The following is a 19,507-nucleotide window of genomic DNA, read 5'->3' on the forward strand; positions in this document are numbered from 1 at the left end:
CTCTGCTATGAAGGAGCTAGATAGTGTTCTAAAAAATATTTCTGCATGTGACCATGACATCCAATGAGAAGGTCCAAAAAAACTTCCAGGAATTTTAGGAGAAGATGACAAATGGAACTCCTACAACAAAGACGACTCAGGTGACAGTTTTCTAAAATGCTTTCTGAAGGCAAGCATAGCACTGTCCTGGGATTTTGTCCAGGGGAGAATCGGTTGCTTTGCTGTACCTTGAACCCAGCACAACTGAGTTACCAATATATGCTTTTGACCCCAAAGTGGCACCTGGCAAGAGGTGTGCCTGAATGAGTACAGAGTCATCCCCAGTGTTGAGAAAAACAGCAACACTTCCATCACCACCCAGCGCAACTCTAAAGCATACCCTCCCACCCCTCCAGCCTTCTTGGGGAAACTGGATAAGTGTCTCCTCATCCATGAACACATAATGGCAAATAGGCATGACCTGTCTCCATATATTGGGTCTCATTTCATATAATGAAGGTCATTCATTCATCCATTCATTTTTTCATTTGCCTATTCGTTAAATATTTAGTGAATCAGGCACCAGGCTAGCTAGACGTTGGGGTACAGAGATGAATAAGTCCCAGTTCCTGCCTTGAAGGAACTGATGGCCTAGTGAGGGACACAGACAAGTCAGTTCATGAGTAGAGTTTAGCATGGTAAGTACAATAGAGAAGTAAGCACTGAGGAGGGGTGTCTATTGAAGACTGAGTAGTTAGGGAAAGCTTCCTGGAGGAGGGGACCACTCAACTGAGGTGAGTCTTTAAGAAGGAATAGAGCCAGCTATGTAAGAGTTGGGTGGCATTTAAGATACAAGGAGCAGCATTATGAAGGCAGTAAGCATGACATAATATTAGTTGATGTTCCATGACTATAACTACAGGTAGTTCAGCATAACTAGTGCATAGAGTGCTAAGGGGAAGGGTGGGAGATGGAGCTGTGAAAGTAATTGGGGTTTGGGTTCCAGAGGGTTTATATATGTCATACTAAGGGCTTTGGATATGATTCTGAAGGCAATGGGCCAACACTGAAGCAGGGAAATAATATCAGATTTGTGTTTCAAAATATCACTGTAGCCACAGGAAAAGAATGAATGTGGATAGTGCAGGGGGGTGGGGGCGTCATGAAAGAAGACAAGTCAGGCTGTGGGAATCACACATGTGGGAAATCACAGAAGCCTAACCCCCTCTGTATTGCAAGAATAAAAGCAATGCAGAGAGAACATTTAGGAGGAAGAATTAATAGAACTAGGCAACTAATCAGGCTTCCCAGGTGGTTTAGTTGTAAAGAGTCTCTGCCAATGCAGGAGATGCAAGAGATGCAGATTTGATCCTTGGGTCAAGAAGATCCCCTGGAGGAGGGCACGGCAACCCACTCCAGTATTCTTGCCTGGAGAATGCAATGGACACAGAGGAGCCTGGTGGGTTACAATCCATGAGGTCGCAGAGAGTCGGACTGACTGAGCATGCTTAGCATGCAGGTGACTAATCAGATGGTGACAGGAGAAGGTAAAATAGAGTGAGGTAGGGAACACGAGAGGAACTGAAGTTTCTTCTTGTAGATGGGGAAAGGCAGTAGAGAATTTGTTTTCTTTTGAAAATATTTCAAGTGAGGGGGCTCTGAGGCAGCCAAATAAAGGTGTTCCATAGGTGGTTAACTCCATTGGGTCAGAGGAGATCCACCTGGGGAATCTTGAAAGTAGACAGTAATTGAAACCACACAAGTAGATGAAGTTGACCTAAGGGAAAAGTGTGTTGATGATAAGAGATGAGAACCTAGGACAGCTCCTGGGGACTACTAGTTAGAGTCTACAGAAGACCCAGAGATGTACGAATAGACTCTAGGAAAGAATTGTGTGAAAGATGGTGGGGAGACATTAGTTTCATGAAGATCATAGTCAGCATGTCAGTTTTGACTGTGAAGTCAGTGGCTGTGAGGACTGAAAAGTGGCCATTTCAGGGGGGAGATCAGTTTGGGACCTCAGATTCATTTCAGTGGTTTGAAGAGTGACGGTTAAGGAAGTCTAGATTGCCTTTTCAAGAAGTTGAAGCTAGAGAAGGAACGGTTGAGAGATTATAGCAACTGAAGAAAGCTATGTGGTAGCAGGGAGTTTTAATTTTTAAGGACAAGAGAAATCTCAGCATGTATTTTTAAAGCCAGATAAGAAGTGTCAGTAGAGAGGGAGAGACTGAAGATGTAAGAAGAAATAGGAAATAATCAATGGAGTGAGACCCTCCCCCTGCCACGGAGAAATGAGAGGGACAGGGGCGTAGAGCAGTGAGGGCATAAACCCCAGGTAGAAGGGTAGGACAGTGTTCTAGTAAGATGTGAAGGGAGATGTTACTAATGCAGATACAATCCTAGGAGTGGGACAGGAAGTGAAGTCAAAGGAGTTCCAAACTCGTGGCCTCTGTTTTTTTCTGTGAAGTAGAAGGAATTTCTTATGCTGAAAGTAAAGGAGGAGAGGATGAAGCAGAAGTTTGAGTGAAGTGGTGAAATTCTAGAATATTCCCTAAGAGGAGTGGAAAAGGAAGTTGGCCAGGACCAAGAAGGGTGTTGCAAGCACCACTGATGACCCAGCTCTGGTCCATGACCTTTATAGTAAGCACCAGTCTACATGGTTGTAATTTTTTTCCCCCAACAACTTTACCAGCCTCGGTATGGAAATGGAGGTTTCATGGCTAGATTCTATCAGGGTAAGGTTTTGTTGGAGAGTTGAAAGAGGAGGTCAAAGGAGCATAGTTTCCAGAGCAGTGACTTAAGGGCAGTTTAAGTGATGTACTGTAGAGTCTAGGCCAGGAGGAAGCGGAGAAGTTGGCTAAAAATGGAAGGATCCAGGGATTGAGGTTTTGTTGAAATCAAAGAATAAGTAAAATAGGAGTAATGACACGAAAGAGTGAGAAAGCTAGCAAAATGGGAAGCTGGGCCAGAGAATAAGATAACAGGGTTATCTGAGAGAATATTACAAAGAAAGGGTCATTCTGAATCATGAAAAGGCCTGAAATAGCTGTGAGTCTCCACTCCGCACATCATCTGTGCCGCTTCAAAACATCAATTGCCCAGGCCTCCCTTTCAGAAATTCAGATAGGGTAGGTTCCAAGTGGGCCCGAGATATTCAGATTTTTGTGAAACTCTACAGGTTATTCTGATGAGCAGCCCTGGTTAAGAACCACTCATGTAATGGTGGCCATGGGAATGGATTGAAGGAGTGGAAAGGAGATGAAGTTCATTAAAGCTGAGGGGCATCAAGGAGTTAAAAGGAGAGGGTGTGTGTGATAGAGGTGCCTATCTGTATATTATGTTTAACAGCACGATGGCTGCACTGAGTGTTGGAAAGAATACTGGGAGCCACAGTCAATGATAAAGGGGACTCGGCCAGGAGAACTAAATGGCAGTGACCTCAAAAGAGGGGGCTTTGTAGACAAGAGCAGAATTGCTTATCTCAAACAATTTGGAATAAAAATGAGGCAACTCTGCCCTTCTACATTGCCCTCGGCCTAAAGACGTGGAATAGGGAAGAATAATCAGCGTCCATCAGGATTAGCTGAGAAAGTGATACCTTCGTTGGATAGCAGGGTTTAAAATGATTTTTCTCAATCCCAGCTGCTTAAGGAAATACTGGAGGATCTTTAAAAATCAACGATTCTGGGGATAACCCCAAATAAATCTGAATCTCTAGCAGTAGGGCTCTGAAATCTCTCTCCACCACCCCTCCAACTCTCTCTCTCTCTCACTTGCTCTCTGACTTTTTTGAAGTTTCCCACACAAAAGTGATAAATAGTGAGGTTTGAGAACCTAAGGCAAGAAGCCAACAGTGCCTTTAATGAAGAGGTTGGAGTGAAGGTATAGAGGGATTTTAATGGAGCAAGCCCTAGCCACTAGAGGAAATGCAGAATATTGGAGTGAGGAATATAGGAGCTGACAGATGACTTCTCCTTTACAATGTAGGGGAATGGAGAAAGATGTCAAGACGAAAGACTCTGGAGAGACCAGCTGACCCCTGGAGTTACAGTCAGAACCCATATACATGCAGAGGGTCCCAGTACTAAACACCATTTGTAATTTGTGGTCTAGTCAGCAATTTGTGACCTTTGTTCTAGGTTCCGATAGAATATGGTTGATAGTCTTATGAAGTGGTGCTGTTTCTTTGTGCTGTCTGCAAATATCAATCCAGGGCTGAACAGACTGCATCTCATGAGCCCAAGATTCAGGTTAGGCTGAATCTTAATATAAACAACCAATGCTCTGAGGATTTTCTAGAGGAGATACAGACATTTTTGCTGCTGCTGCTGCTAAGTCACTTCAGTCATGTCCGACTCTGTGTGACCCCATAGACGGCAGCCCACCAGGCTCCCCCGTCCCTGGAATTCTCCAGGCAAGAACACTGGAGTGGGTTACCATTTCCTTCTCCAACAGACATTTTTAGTATTCCTTAAAAGAAAAAGAAAGAAAAAAGTTCTTTCTTAGGACCCAGTCATTGAACATTTGCTGAAAATAGGCTCAAATCTATTGATTTTTTTTTTAATGCTACTGAATAATAAATGTGGAAGTTGCTCAGTCATGCCCGACTCTTTGCAACCCCATGGACTGTAGCCCACCAGGCTCCTCTGTCCGTGGCATTTTCCAGACAAGAATACTGGAGTGGGTTGCCATTTACTTCTCCAGGGGATCTTCCCAACCCAGGGATCGAACCTGCTTCTCTGTGTCTCCTGCATTGGCAGGCAGATTCTTTAACAGCTGAGCAGCTCTGCCTTATAAAATTGTGGTGGAAATTAAATGAGATAACCCTAGAAACACTCTGCATGTGGTAAATATTCCCTAAACGCTAGTGACTATGTGTGCAGACATAAGCCGGGTGCTAGGAAATGTGAGAATGAGTAAGATACAGTCTGCTGTCAAGTGTCTCAAATTTTAGCTACAGAGATAGGTATGTAAAGAAGAAATGAAAATGCAGTGTTAAAAAGGGCCAAGCTCAGAGTATACACTGGGTCACTCTATGGGAGTAGGAAGAGAAGGGTATTTAACTTTGTCTGCAGAAGGGAGACAGGAAAAGTCTTGCCAAAGGAGAGAAAATGCAAGAGTGAGTCTTCAAGAGTAAGGATTAATGGGAGTTGTCCACACAAAGCAGAGGTGTGTGGTAAGAAGTCAGGCTTTCCAGGCCTCAGCCTAGCACATGTAAAAGCTTGGCAGTAGGAGAGAAGCTGGCAGTTGAGGGAGTGTGAAATGGATATGGAACAGTGGGGGCCACAGAAGGAATAGACAGTGGAGAGGTAAGCCGGGGGCAGATCATGCAGGCCCTTGGCTCACATGCTAGGATGCATGAGCTTTGAACATCTGGATAATGGGGGGTCTTAAAGGCAGAAATGTGGTCAGATACGTATATTTCAAAAGATTATTCTGGCCACAGAGTAATGAATCACAGAGGCCAAAACTGGAGATAGTAAGACCTGGTGAAAAATGCTGGTGCCTTGGACTAAGATGATGATGATTTGTGGAGAGGAAAGAAAGATGGATCCAAAATGAGTTAGAATGTGATGACTGATTAAGATCGAATTAAAGAAGGAGTCAAAGAAGCTCCCATATTTAGGATTTGGGCAGTTGGGCCAGTAATGAAATACCCAATAGCCAGAGTAAGCATGTGTCTAAGACCCAGCAAATTAGGGCACCCAAAATGTGAAAACATTTTGGTTTGAGATATACAGTAGTTAAACAAGTTAATCATCATAGGAACATCAGAACTTTTGTGGCTTCCTTACCTTTTTTATGCAGTAGGATTGTTTTTATTTGAGAACGAGAGTCATAATCTTTTCATTGCTTAGAGTCTCCCAAAGAGGAGGAGTCCAAGGCCTTAATCCTCCTCTGATCTGGGCAGTGAGTGGTTATCATTTCGCTGAGGACATGGACACTGAAGGAGGAGTGGGTTTGGATGTCCTGCCTCTGTTACAGTTAGTGCTGCATGATGAGAATGGTGTCATTAGACTGGTAAGGGACTGGCGAGCAGGTGGCCTTAGGGAGACCATTAAGCTGATTCTCGTTATTCAGCTTAAGTAGTGGAGCTTCCCTTGTAGCTCAGTCGGTAAAGATTCTGCCTGCAGTGCAGAAGACATGGGTTCAATCCCTGGGTTGGGAAGATCCCCTGGAGAAGCAAATGGCAACCCACTCCAGTCTCCTTGCCTGGAAAATCTCATGGACAGAGGAGCCTTGTGGGCTGCAGTCCAAAGTTGCAAAGTCTGCAGTCTGGGGTCGCAAAGAGTCAGGCATGACTGAGCGACTAACACTTACTTACATCTCAGTCAACGTGCTTCAGTTGTGCTGCCATTACTAATGGAGAAGTAGGGAAAGCCTGTTTGCTGGCAAGAGAGATCATGAATGCAAGTTGATATCATGATTAAAGATATAGCCTAAGCTAGGGATTCTGGGAAATAGATGGGGAAACAGGGAAAACAGTGTCAGACTTTATTTTTGTGGGCTCCAAAATCACTGCAGATGCTGATTGTAGCCAGGAAATTAAAAGATGCTTACTCCTTGGAAGGAAAGTTATGACCAACCTAGATAACATATTAAAAAGCAGAGACATTACTTTGCCAACAAAGGTCCGTCTAGTCAAGGCTATGGTTTTTCCCGTGGTCATGTATGGATGTGAGAGTTGGACTGTGAAGAAAGCTGATCACCAAAGAATTGATGCTTTTGAACTGTGGTGCTGGAGAAGACTCTTGAGAGTCCCTTGGACTGCAAGGAGATCCAACCAGTCCATTCTAAAGGAGATCAATCCTGGGTGTTCATTGGAAGGACTGATGTTGAAGCTGAAACTCTAATACTTCAGCCACCTCATGCGACAAGTTGACTCACTGGAAAAAACTCTGATGCTGGGAGGCATTGGGGGCGGGAGGAGACGGGGACAACAGAGAATGAGATGGCTGGATGGCATCACTGACTCGATGGACATGAGTTTGAGTGAACTCCGGGAGTTGGTGATGGACAGGGAGGCCTGGCGTGCTGTGGTTCATGGGGTCGCAAAGAGTCGGACACGACTGAGCTACTGAACTGAACTGAACTGAGGGATTCTTAACCTGGATCCTAGGGAAATTTTGAGCCTCTGAAGTTATATTCAGAAGTGTGTATATGTATCTATAATCCAATTTTGTAGACAGAAGTACCACAGCTTTCTTTAGACTCTTCATAGTGGTCTTTGACACCAGAATGGTCACCAACCACCAGTAGATTTACTGTGAAGTAAGTACAGCTGCTTCTTCAGAGTTTCTCACTTGGGATTCTTCCAAGGCTCTTGAAGGAGTCCTACCATTTTTTGTATTGTTTTTACTTAAAGGGAATATTCCTCTCAAATCACATAAAGTCTTTGTACCCACAAAATCTGTATCTACCCCATGCCAACCACAGATTAGGAAACTACCCAACATGAGTTAGCATCTGGGAGTGAATGCCGTCCAAGAGAAATGAATGCTAAAGACTGCTAGGAAAGGAAAGGCAGAATAAGAAATGCCCATCAAATAAAGAATGATTACTTAGGGAGGAGGAGGATCAGACCACATTGTCAAGGAAACAGAAAGAGAGGTAGTTAGCCATGTTCAACATGGATGGGACATCAGGAAAGAGGAAAATAAGAAAATGATTACAGGAGCAGGTGGGTGATCAGTGGTGATCAGTGGACTGGCTAGAACAGAAAGCTGAGTGTTTTGTTTGCCTTTCTGGACAAGTAAAAGTGGTAGTTGAACAATTATAAGTGGTAGTTACGGTCTGTAAACATGCAAGGGAAGTAGAAGTACCTACAGAAAATGCTAATCTTTATTGTTCAGTTAAAATGATAGTCAATAAAGTAGATTCACTGTAAATGTGGAATCTATACCGAGTTGAATTTAGATGGCATATATATACTTTGCAAAATGAGTGCTAAATGTGTTCCATGGCCAAGCAAAGACTTTGAGTGACCCTTGTCCCCCTCAGCCACTCCCCTGACCGCCTCAACCTTTCTTTCCTAATCTTGTATCTTGATCCTCTTATTTCTTGAATTTTCATACTTGTGTCCCAAATCTCTGTCCTCTGCTGGCAAAAGGGAGCAGTGAGAGAGTCAAAAGAGAAAGGAAGCCATGAGAGTGACCATTGAATAGGAAATGTTTTGAATTTAGAATTTATCCTGGGTAACCCACAGAACCAGTGATCCATTATGGTTAATTGAATGTTGCCTAAAATTCGGGGCAAGGAAACATCTATTTGAACCAGAATGTTCTAAATTTGCCACCCTGGCAACTCTAAAGTTGATTGGTTTCAATTGGGCAAAACTGGTTCACGCTGACTTACCAGTATTAGGAGGGTATTATTTTTTTTTGACTGTGAAATGCAGCCATAGCAGAGATACATACTCAAATTTGCTGATACATAAATGCCATCTTACAGTGTTTCTACAATAACTTCCTCCTGGGATCGTTTTTGAGATAGATTAATTTCATTACAGTTCCCAAATTTATTTCTTCAGTGATTATTCCTTTAAAGCTTTTTGACTTATTAACTATTGAAGTATTTATTCATAATTGTGTCACTATGAAAAATCTGTTACTTGAGGACAAGGATTTTGAATGGCTGCTATGACAAAATTTATAAGGACATGGAAAAATAGCTACAAAATATTGGAATTGGTTTGAGGTTTCTAGTTCAGTTCCGGAGAAGGCAATGGCAAGCCACTCCAGTACTCTTGCCTGGAAAATCCCATGGATGGAGGAGCCTGGTAGGCTGCAGTCCGTGGGGTCGCTATGGGTCAGACACGACTGAGCGACTTCACTTTCACTTTTCACTTTCACACATTGGAGAAGGAAATGGTAACCCACTCCAGTGTTCTTGCCTGGAGAATCCCAGGGACGGGGGAGCCTGGTGGGCTTCCGTCTATGGGGTCACACAGAGTCGGACACGACTGAAGTGACTCAGCAGCAGCAGCAGCAGCAGCAGTTCAGTTCAGTTGCTCTGTTGTGTTTGACTCTTTGCCACCCCATGGACTGCAGTGCACCAGGCCTGTCTGTCCATCACCAACTCCCAGAGTTTACTCAAACTCATGTCCATTGAGTCGGTGATGCCATCCAACCGTCCCACCCTCTGTTGTCCCCTTCTCCTGCCACCTTCAATCTTTCCCAGCATCAGGGTCTTTATAAATGAGTTAGCTCTTCGCATCAGGTGGCAAAAGTATTGGAGTTTCAGCTTCAGCATCAGTCCTTCCAATGAACACCCAGGACTGATTTCCTTTAGGATAGACAGGTTGGATCTCTTTGCTGTCCAGGGGGCTCTTAAAAGTCTTCTCCAACACCACAGTTCAAAAGCATCAATTCTTCAGTGCTCAGCTTTCTTTATAGTCTAACTCTCACATACATACATGACTACTGGAAAAACCATAGCCTTGACTAGATGGACCTTTGTTGACAAAGTAATGTCCCTGCTTTTTAATATGCTGTCTAGTTTGGTTATAACATTTCTTCCAAGGAGCAGGTGTCTTTTAATTTCATGGCTGCAGTCACCATCTGCAGTGATTTTGGAGCCCCCCCAAAATAAAGTATGTCACTGTTTCCATTGTTTCCCCATCTATTTGCCATGAAGTGATGGGACCAGATGCCATGATCTTAGTTTTCTGAATGTTGAGTTTTAGGCCAACTTTTTCACTCTCCTCTTTCACTTTCATCAAGAGGCTCTTTAGTTCTTCACTTTCTGCCATAAGGGTGGTGTCATCTGCATATCTGAGGTTATTGATATTTCTCCTGACAATCTTGACTCCAGCTTGTGCTTCTTCCAGCCCAGCGTTTCTCATGATGTACTCTGCATAGAAGTTAAATAAGCAGGGTGACAATATACAGCCTTGACGTACTCCTTTCCTGATTTGGAACTAGTCTGTTGTTCCATGTCTGGTTCTAACTGTTGCTTCTTGACCTGCATACAGGTTTCTCAGGAGGCAGGTGAGGTGGTCTGATATTCCCATCTCTTGAAGAATGTTCCACAGTTTGTTGTGATCCACATAGTCAAAGGCTTTGGCCTAGTCAATAAAGCAGAAGTAGATGTTTTTCTGGAACTCTGTTACTTTTTCAAGGATTCAACGCATGTTGGCAATTTGATCTCTTGTTCCTCTGCCTTTTCTAAATCCAGCTTGAACATCTGGAAGTTCACAGTTCATGTACTGTTGAAGCGTGGCTAGGAGAATTTGAGCATTACTTTGCTAGTGTGTGAGATGAGTGCAATTGTGTGGTAGTTTGAACATTCTTTGGCATTGCCTTTCTTTGGGATTGGAATGAAAAATGACCTTTTCCAGTCCTGTGGCCACTGCTGAGTTTTCCAAATTTGCTGGCATGTTGAGTGCAGCACTTTCACAGCATCATCTTTTAGGATTTGAAATAGCTCAACTGGAATTCCATCACTTCCACTAGCTTTGATCATAGTGATACTTCCTAAGGCCCACTTGACTTCTCATTCCAGGATGTCTCCTTCTAGGTTACTGATCACACCATCGTGTTTATCTGGGTCATGAAGGTCTTTTTTGTATAGTTTTTCTGTGTATTCTCGCTACCTCTTCTTAATGTCTTCTGCTTCTGTTAGGTCCATACCATTTCTGTCCTTTATTGTGCCCATCTTTGCATTAAAATTTTGTTTCTAGGAATGACCTGAAATTAATTCAGTAAAAAGCAGCCATTTGTTCTTATTTTTGTTTTTTACTACCAATGTTCTGGGTAAGATATGATTTAAAACATTTTTAATGATAAAGAGAGACTTGCAACAATATTCTCACTGAAAGAAGACTAAGCATCTGTTAAGATACGCTTTGTAATGTAAACGTACATTTTAAAAGTTCTAGTTACTTGATATTTAGCTATGGTTTAACATAGAAACACTTATAGCTAGTTTAAGCACTTTTCTATTCGTTCTTTCTAATAGGAAAGCTTAGCTTTACTTGAGTCTATTGAATTTCTTCTTTAGTAGGTGATATTTGATTCAGCAAAGCCAGTTAAATACAATCTACCTAGATACCTGTTGATTATATCTTTAGACTGGTAAAAGATATAAATCAGTTTGACTACAAGTTTTGTTTGAATTGGATTTGGAAATTTGTAAATTATTTGGACCTGACATTTTGTCCAACTTTCAGCCACTTACTTATATAAAATTATAAATTCTGGAGTTAAATATTGTTTTAATTGCATTGGTCTCAATTGTCATTCAGCTTTGTAATTATTTTGATGAACCTAACTGTACAACTTATGGATGAAAAATTTATCCCAAGTAAATACATGTTAACATTTTGCCTTTAGCCAATAAGAAGAAAGAGAAAGAGCGCCCAGAGATCTCTCTTCCTTCAGACTTTGAACATACGATTCATGTGGGGTTTGATGCAGTCACCGGGGAATTCACTGTAAGTAAGCTTTTTTTGTTTTGTAAGGCATGAAAAAATTCCTTTGTGAAAATTGGTTTCAAAGAAGAATTGCCACGTCCCAAAATATCAGACTTGGTATCTTTGGTGATTTCAAGAAAGATGGACTTTGCCTAGACTATCATAGGTGGAACTAGAGAGTGGCTTTAGAATTGGCAAAATTATTTTGTTCATCGTGACAAAATTGTCTAATTGTGGTCAGCCTTCAACTTGATTGAAAATGCTAATTTGCCATGGCACAGGAAGCATCTAGATAGATTCAACTTGAGATTGTTCTTTATTACTTGAAATGAATCAGAGAACCATTGACTCAACTTGGCCAATGAAGACAGTCTATCTGAATAATTCAGGCTTTACATTGGAACCTAGATTACCTAGATAAATTAACCACACTAACCAAAAATCTTTATAAAATTGACGTATTTTTCCCTTTGATTTCAAGAACATAGCTTAAAATTTTAGGCTTATATACAGGTATATTTTATAGACATTCAAAAACAACAAACCTCATGTTTCAGGAAGAAATATTGATGGGTGTATTGTGTGCTTTAGTGGTTACATACTTACTTTTTATTTGTATATATAATAAATACCAATAAGAATTTTCCAGAAAGGCTATAACTATAGATCCAGTCTTTCTTTGGATATTGGTAGTGCCCAAATGGCACAAAATCTCAGATCTATGATATTTTATGCCTGTTTTTTTTTTTTTTTTTAAGATCTGGCATTTTTCTTTTAGATGGATGAAGGAAAAGATATGGGTAGAAATATGTCCTCAGGAAGATCAACTACTTTTTCATACTAGTAAGGACCTCAGTCAAAATGTGCATTCTGAGATAATGAGTAATTTTGAATGCATTCTGGGAAAAAAAAAACTTTGATGGAACCATCTCCATTGATTCTTGTCTTCTTAAACCAGAGAGAAATTTAGATATTAAATAAGTAAATTTCCTATTTCATTACACGATGGTTAGTGAGTAGACTTTGTCATAAGATTAAATTTTTGAAAAGAAGGAACAAATTCATTTGATTTAAAGAATCAAACCACGTTTCTAAATTAACAGACAAGTTATCTTTTTTCTTAATTCCGGAAGTAAGCTGTGTGAGAATGAAATGGGAATTGATTAAACATCTTAGTCTTATAAAATGATATAAACTTATTGTATATTCTCAGTAGCAAGTAGAAGAGAACATTAAGAAGTACTGACAGTAATAAAGTTGAGATAATGGTTTAACCAATTGCATCATTGAAATCAGAGACATTATTTAAATGGCTTTGAATTTGAGCCCTGTCTCTGTTCTTTGCCATATTTGAGAATATTCTGTTAGCTACGCTTAGAAAATGTAACCTCACTGTCACTGCTACCACCATTATCACCACCACCAAAACCAGCAAATCTTTATATATTGGTATTTTGAATAATCTGAACAAGTTTAGATTTTAAAAAATCATAGATGATTCTTTTTCTGACGTTTGAAACAGTAAAAGCACTTAATCATTATAAGTTCTCTCTTGAAACGCTTCACTTATTTGAGAGCTCTCTTTCCCAGTTTTGACCTTTTTGTTTTCTATGTGCTTTTCTTCTGTTTTATTGTCTTATTTCATATTTCTCTTTTCTTTTATTCTTCCTTTTTGTTTTTGGATGTGAAAAATTTCCCTTCTGCTATTCTCATGTGATATAGTCTGGTTCCTTTCCCAATTTTTAAATATTTTTCCACTTTTTCCTACTTGTCTGACATCTTATGATACAATTTTTCTATCTTTTCTTTCCTTTGTTCTTTATGGGTTTTGAATGGAAATGAAAGTGAATCACCAGCATTTTGCTGACTGTAGATTAGTCATTTTCACTTTGCTATCAATTAGAACCCAAAGAACCAATCAGAGCCATGTGGGGTAGCAATATGTGATGGGCAGTCTTTCCAATCATGAAAAACAGTTCAGTGCAACTGAACCAAACCAAACAAGAACTTTTCCTCTCTTTTCAAAAATCTAATATTGAAATAAAGTATTTGATACAGTTGTTAGAAATCCACTGAATATGGATAAGACACAGACTAAGTTTGGAAATCTGATGTACTTTATTGTCATCATGATAATCTTTTATAACTATCTGACCCCACATTATTTTTTTATTACCAAATTCTTTTTTTTTATCATCTTAACCTGTGATTTATATTTACTGACTTTAACAATACCAAACGATAATAAGCTTTTAAAAGTCATTTTATTGGTAGGGTTTAGAATTGAGTCTTAATTGCCCCCATACCACGAATTGATTATGTGTATGTGCCTGTGCATGTGGAGGGGGAGGGACATATTATTAAATTTGCCCACTGCAGTTGTTGAGGTTGAATTTTGAACAGTTGGTTGAACTGTCTAGTCCAGTTGTGTCACAGGGGCCTGTTTCTTAGAATATTTGGACACTGATTTGGTGTATTGCTTGGTGCTTATCCTTTGACTAATTGACCCATAAAACCTTGCACACTGATCATATGCTTGGACCCTGAGGTTAAAATTACGTTGGGAGGTGAGATTTGGGATATGAAACTATTACAAGTCCTTACCCTTTATCTTGCCATTTTTGTCCCAAATACTTCAGAACTCCCCCCTCCAGACCTCTAGACCTGTGACGGTCGCTTCAAGTCAATCAGAGGGAAAAATGGTATGAGTGACATAAATAATCATTTCTTCTGATAAGATAAATGCTTGGCCTGTTGTATCATGCTGCCATTCTCCTGGGCTACACTGGATAATCCCCAGCTTGATGTACATCTAGTTGTTATTACCTACATGGTCAGGCCTTGACATGTGCTCCTGCTTCTGATGCTCACACGTCTAGGACTTCATGAACTATCTGACTTCTGGGGTTTGTACCTCAATTTGGAGTGATGAGATGGCTTTCTGTTTATATCCCTTTATGGCATACCTTCAGATTTAAGTGTTAGGTCTCATTGATGAACTGGTTTATCTCAACTTAAGAAAGGAAAAAAGACGTTATGTCAGCAGCATAGTCACATGGTAAGTATAGTTGTCTGGAGGAGCTTTTGCAGTTGACAGCAGTTATTCCTGCTGTCTAGTGACCGTAGGACTATTATCACAAAAGTTTAGAAGTGCCATGCAAATGTATAGTAACTGCAAATATTCTAATGATTATGGTAATGATCATGCCAGTGGCGTCCGCTCTAGTGGTTATGTGCAATGCATACCTGGTTTTGTAACACTTAATAACTCCTTTGGCCATTACAGTATTAACCAAATGCTATTAATTGCTCTTAGAATCAGAACTGGGATCATGCATGGGCTCCTGAGTTCAAATTTTTGGCTTAAAGCTTTAGCATCAAATTGCGTGATGAATGCATGTAAAAGTGTCCTTTTCACTGTGCTTGGAGTAACCCCAAATGCCAGGAATTAAAGACCTGTATCCCAAATCAAACCAGTTGGGTCAAAGCATGTTTCTGTAGTGTTGTAAATAATATCTTTATTTAGACAAAGCTGTTACCTTATATCTGATCTTATTATGTGGGAAATGGGGCTTTGGAACAGCAACATTAAAATGGAGATTGTTCATAATATGGTTTGCTATGAAGTGGTTTCCCTTCCCTGGTCTAAATGACTCAGAAATTCAAACATAGAGTCTGGCTGTGTGGGAAATCCTTAATCTAGTTTTTTCTAAGCCAGCCATGACTTTAGCTCCAAAATACAGAAAAATCACTTTAATGAGGTCAAGGTTAAATTCAGCATCACAATATAACTCTTCTTTGAATTTTAGCCATATAGATACTTCCCGTGTGAAACTGAAAATGGTTCACCAGAATTGGGAACTGAAATTTGTAAGTTCATCACATGGCCACTGGCTACCTGTGATCACCCAGTTGTAAAAGACGACTTACAAATTATTGTTGAAGCTTTTCATGATGCCATCCTTTTTTCCTCCAAATTCATGTTTCTGCCTTTTAGTAATTTCTCTAGCCATGTAATGGTAACTCTTACGATTGCCTATTTATGGAGGAAGCATCTGGCCAAAACTGGAATTATTGCATCCAAACTTTGGAACATTGTCGTTTTCTCTGTTTTCTGAAATCTGTTGTCCTGTAGCCTGTCCTGGCCCTGATTTAGTTAATACCTCCCTATTCTCACAACTGCCCCACGTTAGAAGGGATTACCCCCTCCCCATTCAGACCCATTGGTTTCATCTCCTCCCACCTTCTAAGTTGTCCCACATTCTGTTTTAACTTTCTTTTCTTTCTTTATTTACGTCCATTACAGCCAGATCTCTATGGCTCACAGATGTGCCCAGGGAAGCTCCCAGAGGTGCGTCACAGGCCCAAAAGAAGCTTGCATCAAAGTGCTTCTTTGAGATGTCATAGCACTGCAGCAGCAGGTTCATGTGTGTGCAGTAGAGTTGTTGCTTGGCTTATCTCACTTTTTTGTTGTCATTCCCAAACTCTGGAGGCCCACGTCACACATTGTTTTGCCGAGACTTCATAGGACAAAGCCACATAAATTGTGTCTAGATGCACTTCAGGAATAGTGTGTCTGTTTCTCGCTCCAAGTTGCTCTTGGAGGTTGAATAATTATGAAATGGGGGCATCCATAGGCCGAACATGTAGGAAAGGATGAAAAGCTCACCTCCCAGTATAATCTTTGCAATTCTCCTTGGTTAGAGTGCCAAATACTCCCTCCTCTCTGCTCTAAATGCTTTGGATGATTGCAAATTTTCACAAGGCTTTGGCTTGGTTGCCACAGTCCCCAGGTTCTATGTGGCCAATGAACAAAGTGGGGAGGAGAGGATAGAGGGAGGAGAGGAGAAAGCTGCAGGGAAAATACCCAAAGCAGCCTTTACTATTTAGCACTCCTGTGGTTATTGCTCTGCCAAGATTCTGTTTTTGTCTCCTCTCAATCCCTCTTTATATTAAAGTTCTATACCCCACTAAAAATTTGCATTTGATAATCACAAAATATGAACTGACCAAGGGTGAGGCTTTCCTTTTATTCTAAGAGATATTCTGATTACAACATGCTCAGAAACAGCTTATGTTATTCTAGCCATATAAAACCTATTGATCTGAACTATACTATGCTGTGCACAAATTTAGAGAAGTCTTGCTATGTCTGCCCTGAGTCGCCAGAAAAAAATAAGCTAAGCTGTAAACATCATTTCATGGATGAGCAGAGTTAATATGGAGGTGATTTTCATGCGCTTTTTTTTTTCTATCACAGTCATACTCCCACCCACCCTTTTTAAGTTGGATCCTAGTTTTACCTATGTGTTTTAATTAGAGAAGAGAATGATTGCATTATTAAGTTACTAACTTTAAATCTAGAGTGTAACTTCAGTTTCCCAAGTGTAATCCTACAGGTAGCATGGGCTTCTTGGTGAAGAACTTTACTGGAACATGAAAATGCAGCTACCGAATGTTCTGAGCTGCCATTCTTTCCCTTTGGTTGTCCACAGGGAATTCCTGAGCAATGGGCACGATTACTTCAAACCTCCAACATAACAAAGCTGGAACAGAAGAAGAACCCCCAAGCTGTTCTAGATGTTCTCAAATTCTATGATTCCAAAGAAACAGTCAACAACCAGAAATACATGAGCTTTACATCAGGAGGTAAGAATAAATCTAAGATATCAAAAAGTAAAGGAGAAGGAATTCCATGGTGGTCCAGAGGTTAGGACTCCATGCTTTCATTGACACAGGCCTGGGTTCAATCCCTGGTTGGAGAACTAAGATCCTGCAAACTGTGCAGCACATCCAAAACAAACAAACAAAAAACTGAAGTCATTTCAGTCTCAGAACTTCAGGATTAGAACAGAATGCCTGGAGGGCATTTGAAGACAGTTCAAGCTCCTTTTCCAAATGACTTCAATGTAAGTCAGCCAGAGGATAAGTTGGAAGTTGAAGTTGATGTTAGGAGATGTATGGTACTTGAGTGATTTTAGAGCTCAAACAAGGAAATTGTCCAATGAAGTAGTAGTTGTCAGTTTGAATCAGCAATCACAATGGTTGTTTTGTCTCTTCACTGGCATGAAGACACTCAAGTCACTTCGGATCAGGCCTTGTGATGTGTTCATGAAATAAGAGGTGTCTGGATCAAACCCTGGTCTCTTAAAATTTATTTTTTTATCCCTTTGATCATTGAATTGCACCATGATGACACAGCACAAATTTTATGGTTGCTGGATTATTTTGATCATTCCTCAAAATCAGACTTACAAAAAAGACAAATGTCTTTGTATTTATAAGAGATCAAAATGGCTGTGTTCCTCCTGCCTTATCTCAACTTCATTTGCTAGCATGTGACCTGGCCTTTGACACGTTGATGTCCAAATTTGCACTATAAACAACTGGAAAAATATACCAAAGAATAATTTTACATTTTGGAAAGGATAATCTGGGTTGCATCTCTAAAGCAGTTTATTATTTTACATCTAAAGGAAGAAGAGAATACTATCATTACAGCTCTAGCTATAAAGAGCCCCTCCCTCTTGGCATTGGTTTTAATACATATGGCAGATTTGCAGAATTTCTTTATTCCATGTTGCCACTGCTTTTTAACCATTTTATTTTTATGTGTCGAATTTTCTCAGCTTACAAAGATGAGATCCTGAAAACTAGGTTAGAACTCAACAGTATCTGAGTTATTGCTGTATTCTGAAACTCACCATGTGTTTTCTTGGTGCTCTCATGTTGTGACTAATAGCATAGGAAGGGGAGGGAAGGAACAGAAGGGGAAAAGGCAGGGTGGAAGGAAGGAAGGAACAGAAAAGAAAGAAGGAGGGGGAGAGGGAAGGAGGAAGCTGAGGAAAAATTCTGAATATAGATGAGTAGAGTCATACCAGTCAGGAGTAGGTAATCTCAGCATTGCTCAGTATAGGTGCAATTCACTGGAGGCCTTCATTAAAACCTATAAAATGGGGTGGCAAGAATATGGTGATGATGCAAGGGTGTGAACTGTTTTAAGAAAAATGTCATTTGTCATCATATCTATTTAATACTGAATTGAAAATTTTCCTTCTGGTCAAACACATGCAGTTTTTTAGAGCATAGTCTCTCAATGAGGCAGTCTTTATAAAACAAAGGTAATATCTTTATCTTCACTTTTCAGATAAAAGCGCACATGGATACATAGCAGCCCATCCTTCGGTAAGTGAAAAATTGAAAATGGTCTTGTATGATTGGTATTTCTGGTGGTCCAACAGAATATAATTGTGTAGGCCTAGTTTTTAGATACACATAGAGTCTTTTAAAAATAGTTTAAGAGGTATAATTGAGAATGATAAAATTCACCCTTTTAAAGTGTACAATTTGATGAGTTTTAGTAAATGTATATACCTGTGCCACCATCACCATAATCCAATTTTAGAACATTTTCATCACCCCAATAAGGTCTCCCAAGTCTGCCTCGAGTTAACCCCATCCACCCCACCCTAGCCCTAGGGCATCACTAATCTGATTTTATGGATTTGTCATTTTGGACATTTCACATAAATGAAATAATATAGTATATGACCTTTGGGGATTGACTTTTCTCACTCAGTATATGACCCAATTAAGTAAGTCTTATCATTGTCTCCATTTTACAGATGAGATTCAGAGAGGTGAAATAACTTGTCTACATCTTTTGGTGTCACCTTCCAACAAACTGAGATGAAGTGGGGAGGGGATAACTAAAAGTCCCATAGATAGTTTTATCAGAGAAGTGACTGGAAAATAAGGAACTTAGCTCAAGGGCCTTGAAAGTCCTATAGTATCTGAAAGAATACTCATACAAAGAAAATCATCTTAGACAAGGCTTCTCTTTGTATGAGTTTCATTTTGATAACCTGATAAAAATAATTTCCTGCCCTGTCTTCTTCCTTAAGAGTGAAATATTATAATTAGCATTAGTGAAAGTTTCCTAACTGCTTATTCAGAGTCATGGATAATCAAGCTAATTCTTCCTTTCATAGAGGACAAATGCTGGCCTGCTTGATGTCACCCTGGGCAGTGTGACAGCAGTAAATCATTACTGGTGAAAATTAAAGACTCTCAAATAATATAGCAATTCCTCAAACATATAGAAGAGAATTACCA

At 40.1% G+C, this 19,507-nt stretch overlaps 1 protein-coding gene across 4 annotated transcripts in view; it reads left to right on the plus strand.

Annotated features, from left to right (window-relative positions):
• Positions 1–19,507, plus strand: part of PAK3 (p21 (RAC1) activated kinase 3) — a 125,573-nt gene that overhangs the window by 40,284 nt on the left and 65,782 nt on the right. For all 4 annotated transcript variants that reach the window (XM_088833931.1, XM_055393940.2, XM_055393938.2 and 1 more), the window contains 3 exons: positions 11,313–11,413; positions 16,888–17,041; positions 18,540–18,577. In XM_088833931.1, the coding sequence (XP_088690057.1) occupies positions 11,313–11,413; positions 16,888–17,041; positions 18,540–18,577 (293 nt within the window). The remainder of the gene's footprint in view (positions 1–11,312; positions 11,414–16,887; positions 17,042–18,539; positions 18,578–19,507) is intronic.

This window comes from Moschus berezovskii, chromosome X, assembly GCF_049115385.1.
Source record: "Moschus berezovskii isolate FMDL1 chromosome X, NW_MosBer_1.0, whole genome shotgun sequence".
Taxonomy (NCBI): domain Eukaryota; kingdom Metazoa; phylum Chordata; class Mammalia; order Artiodactyla; family Moschidae; genus Moschus; species Moschus berezovskii.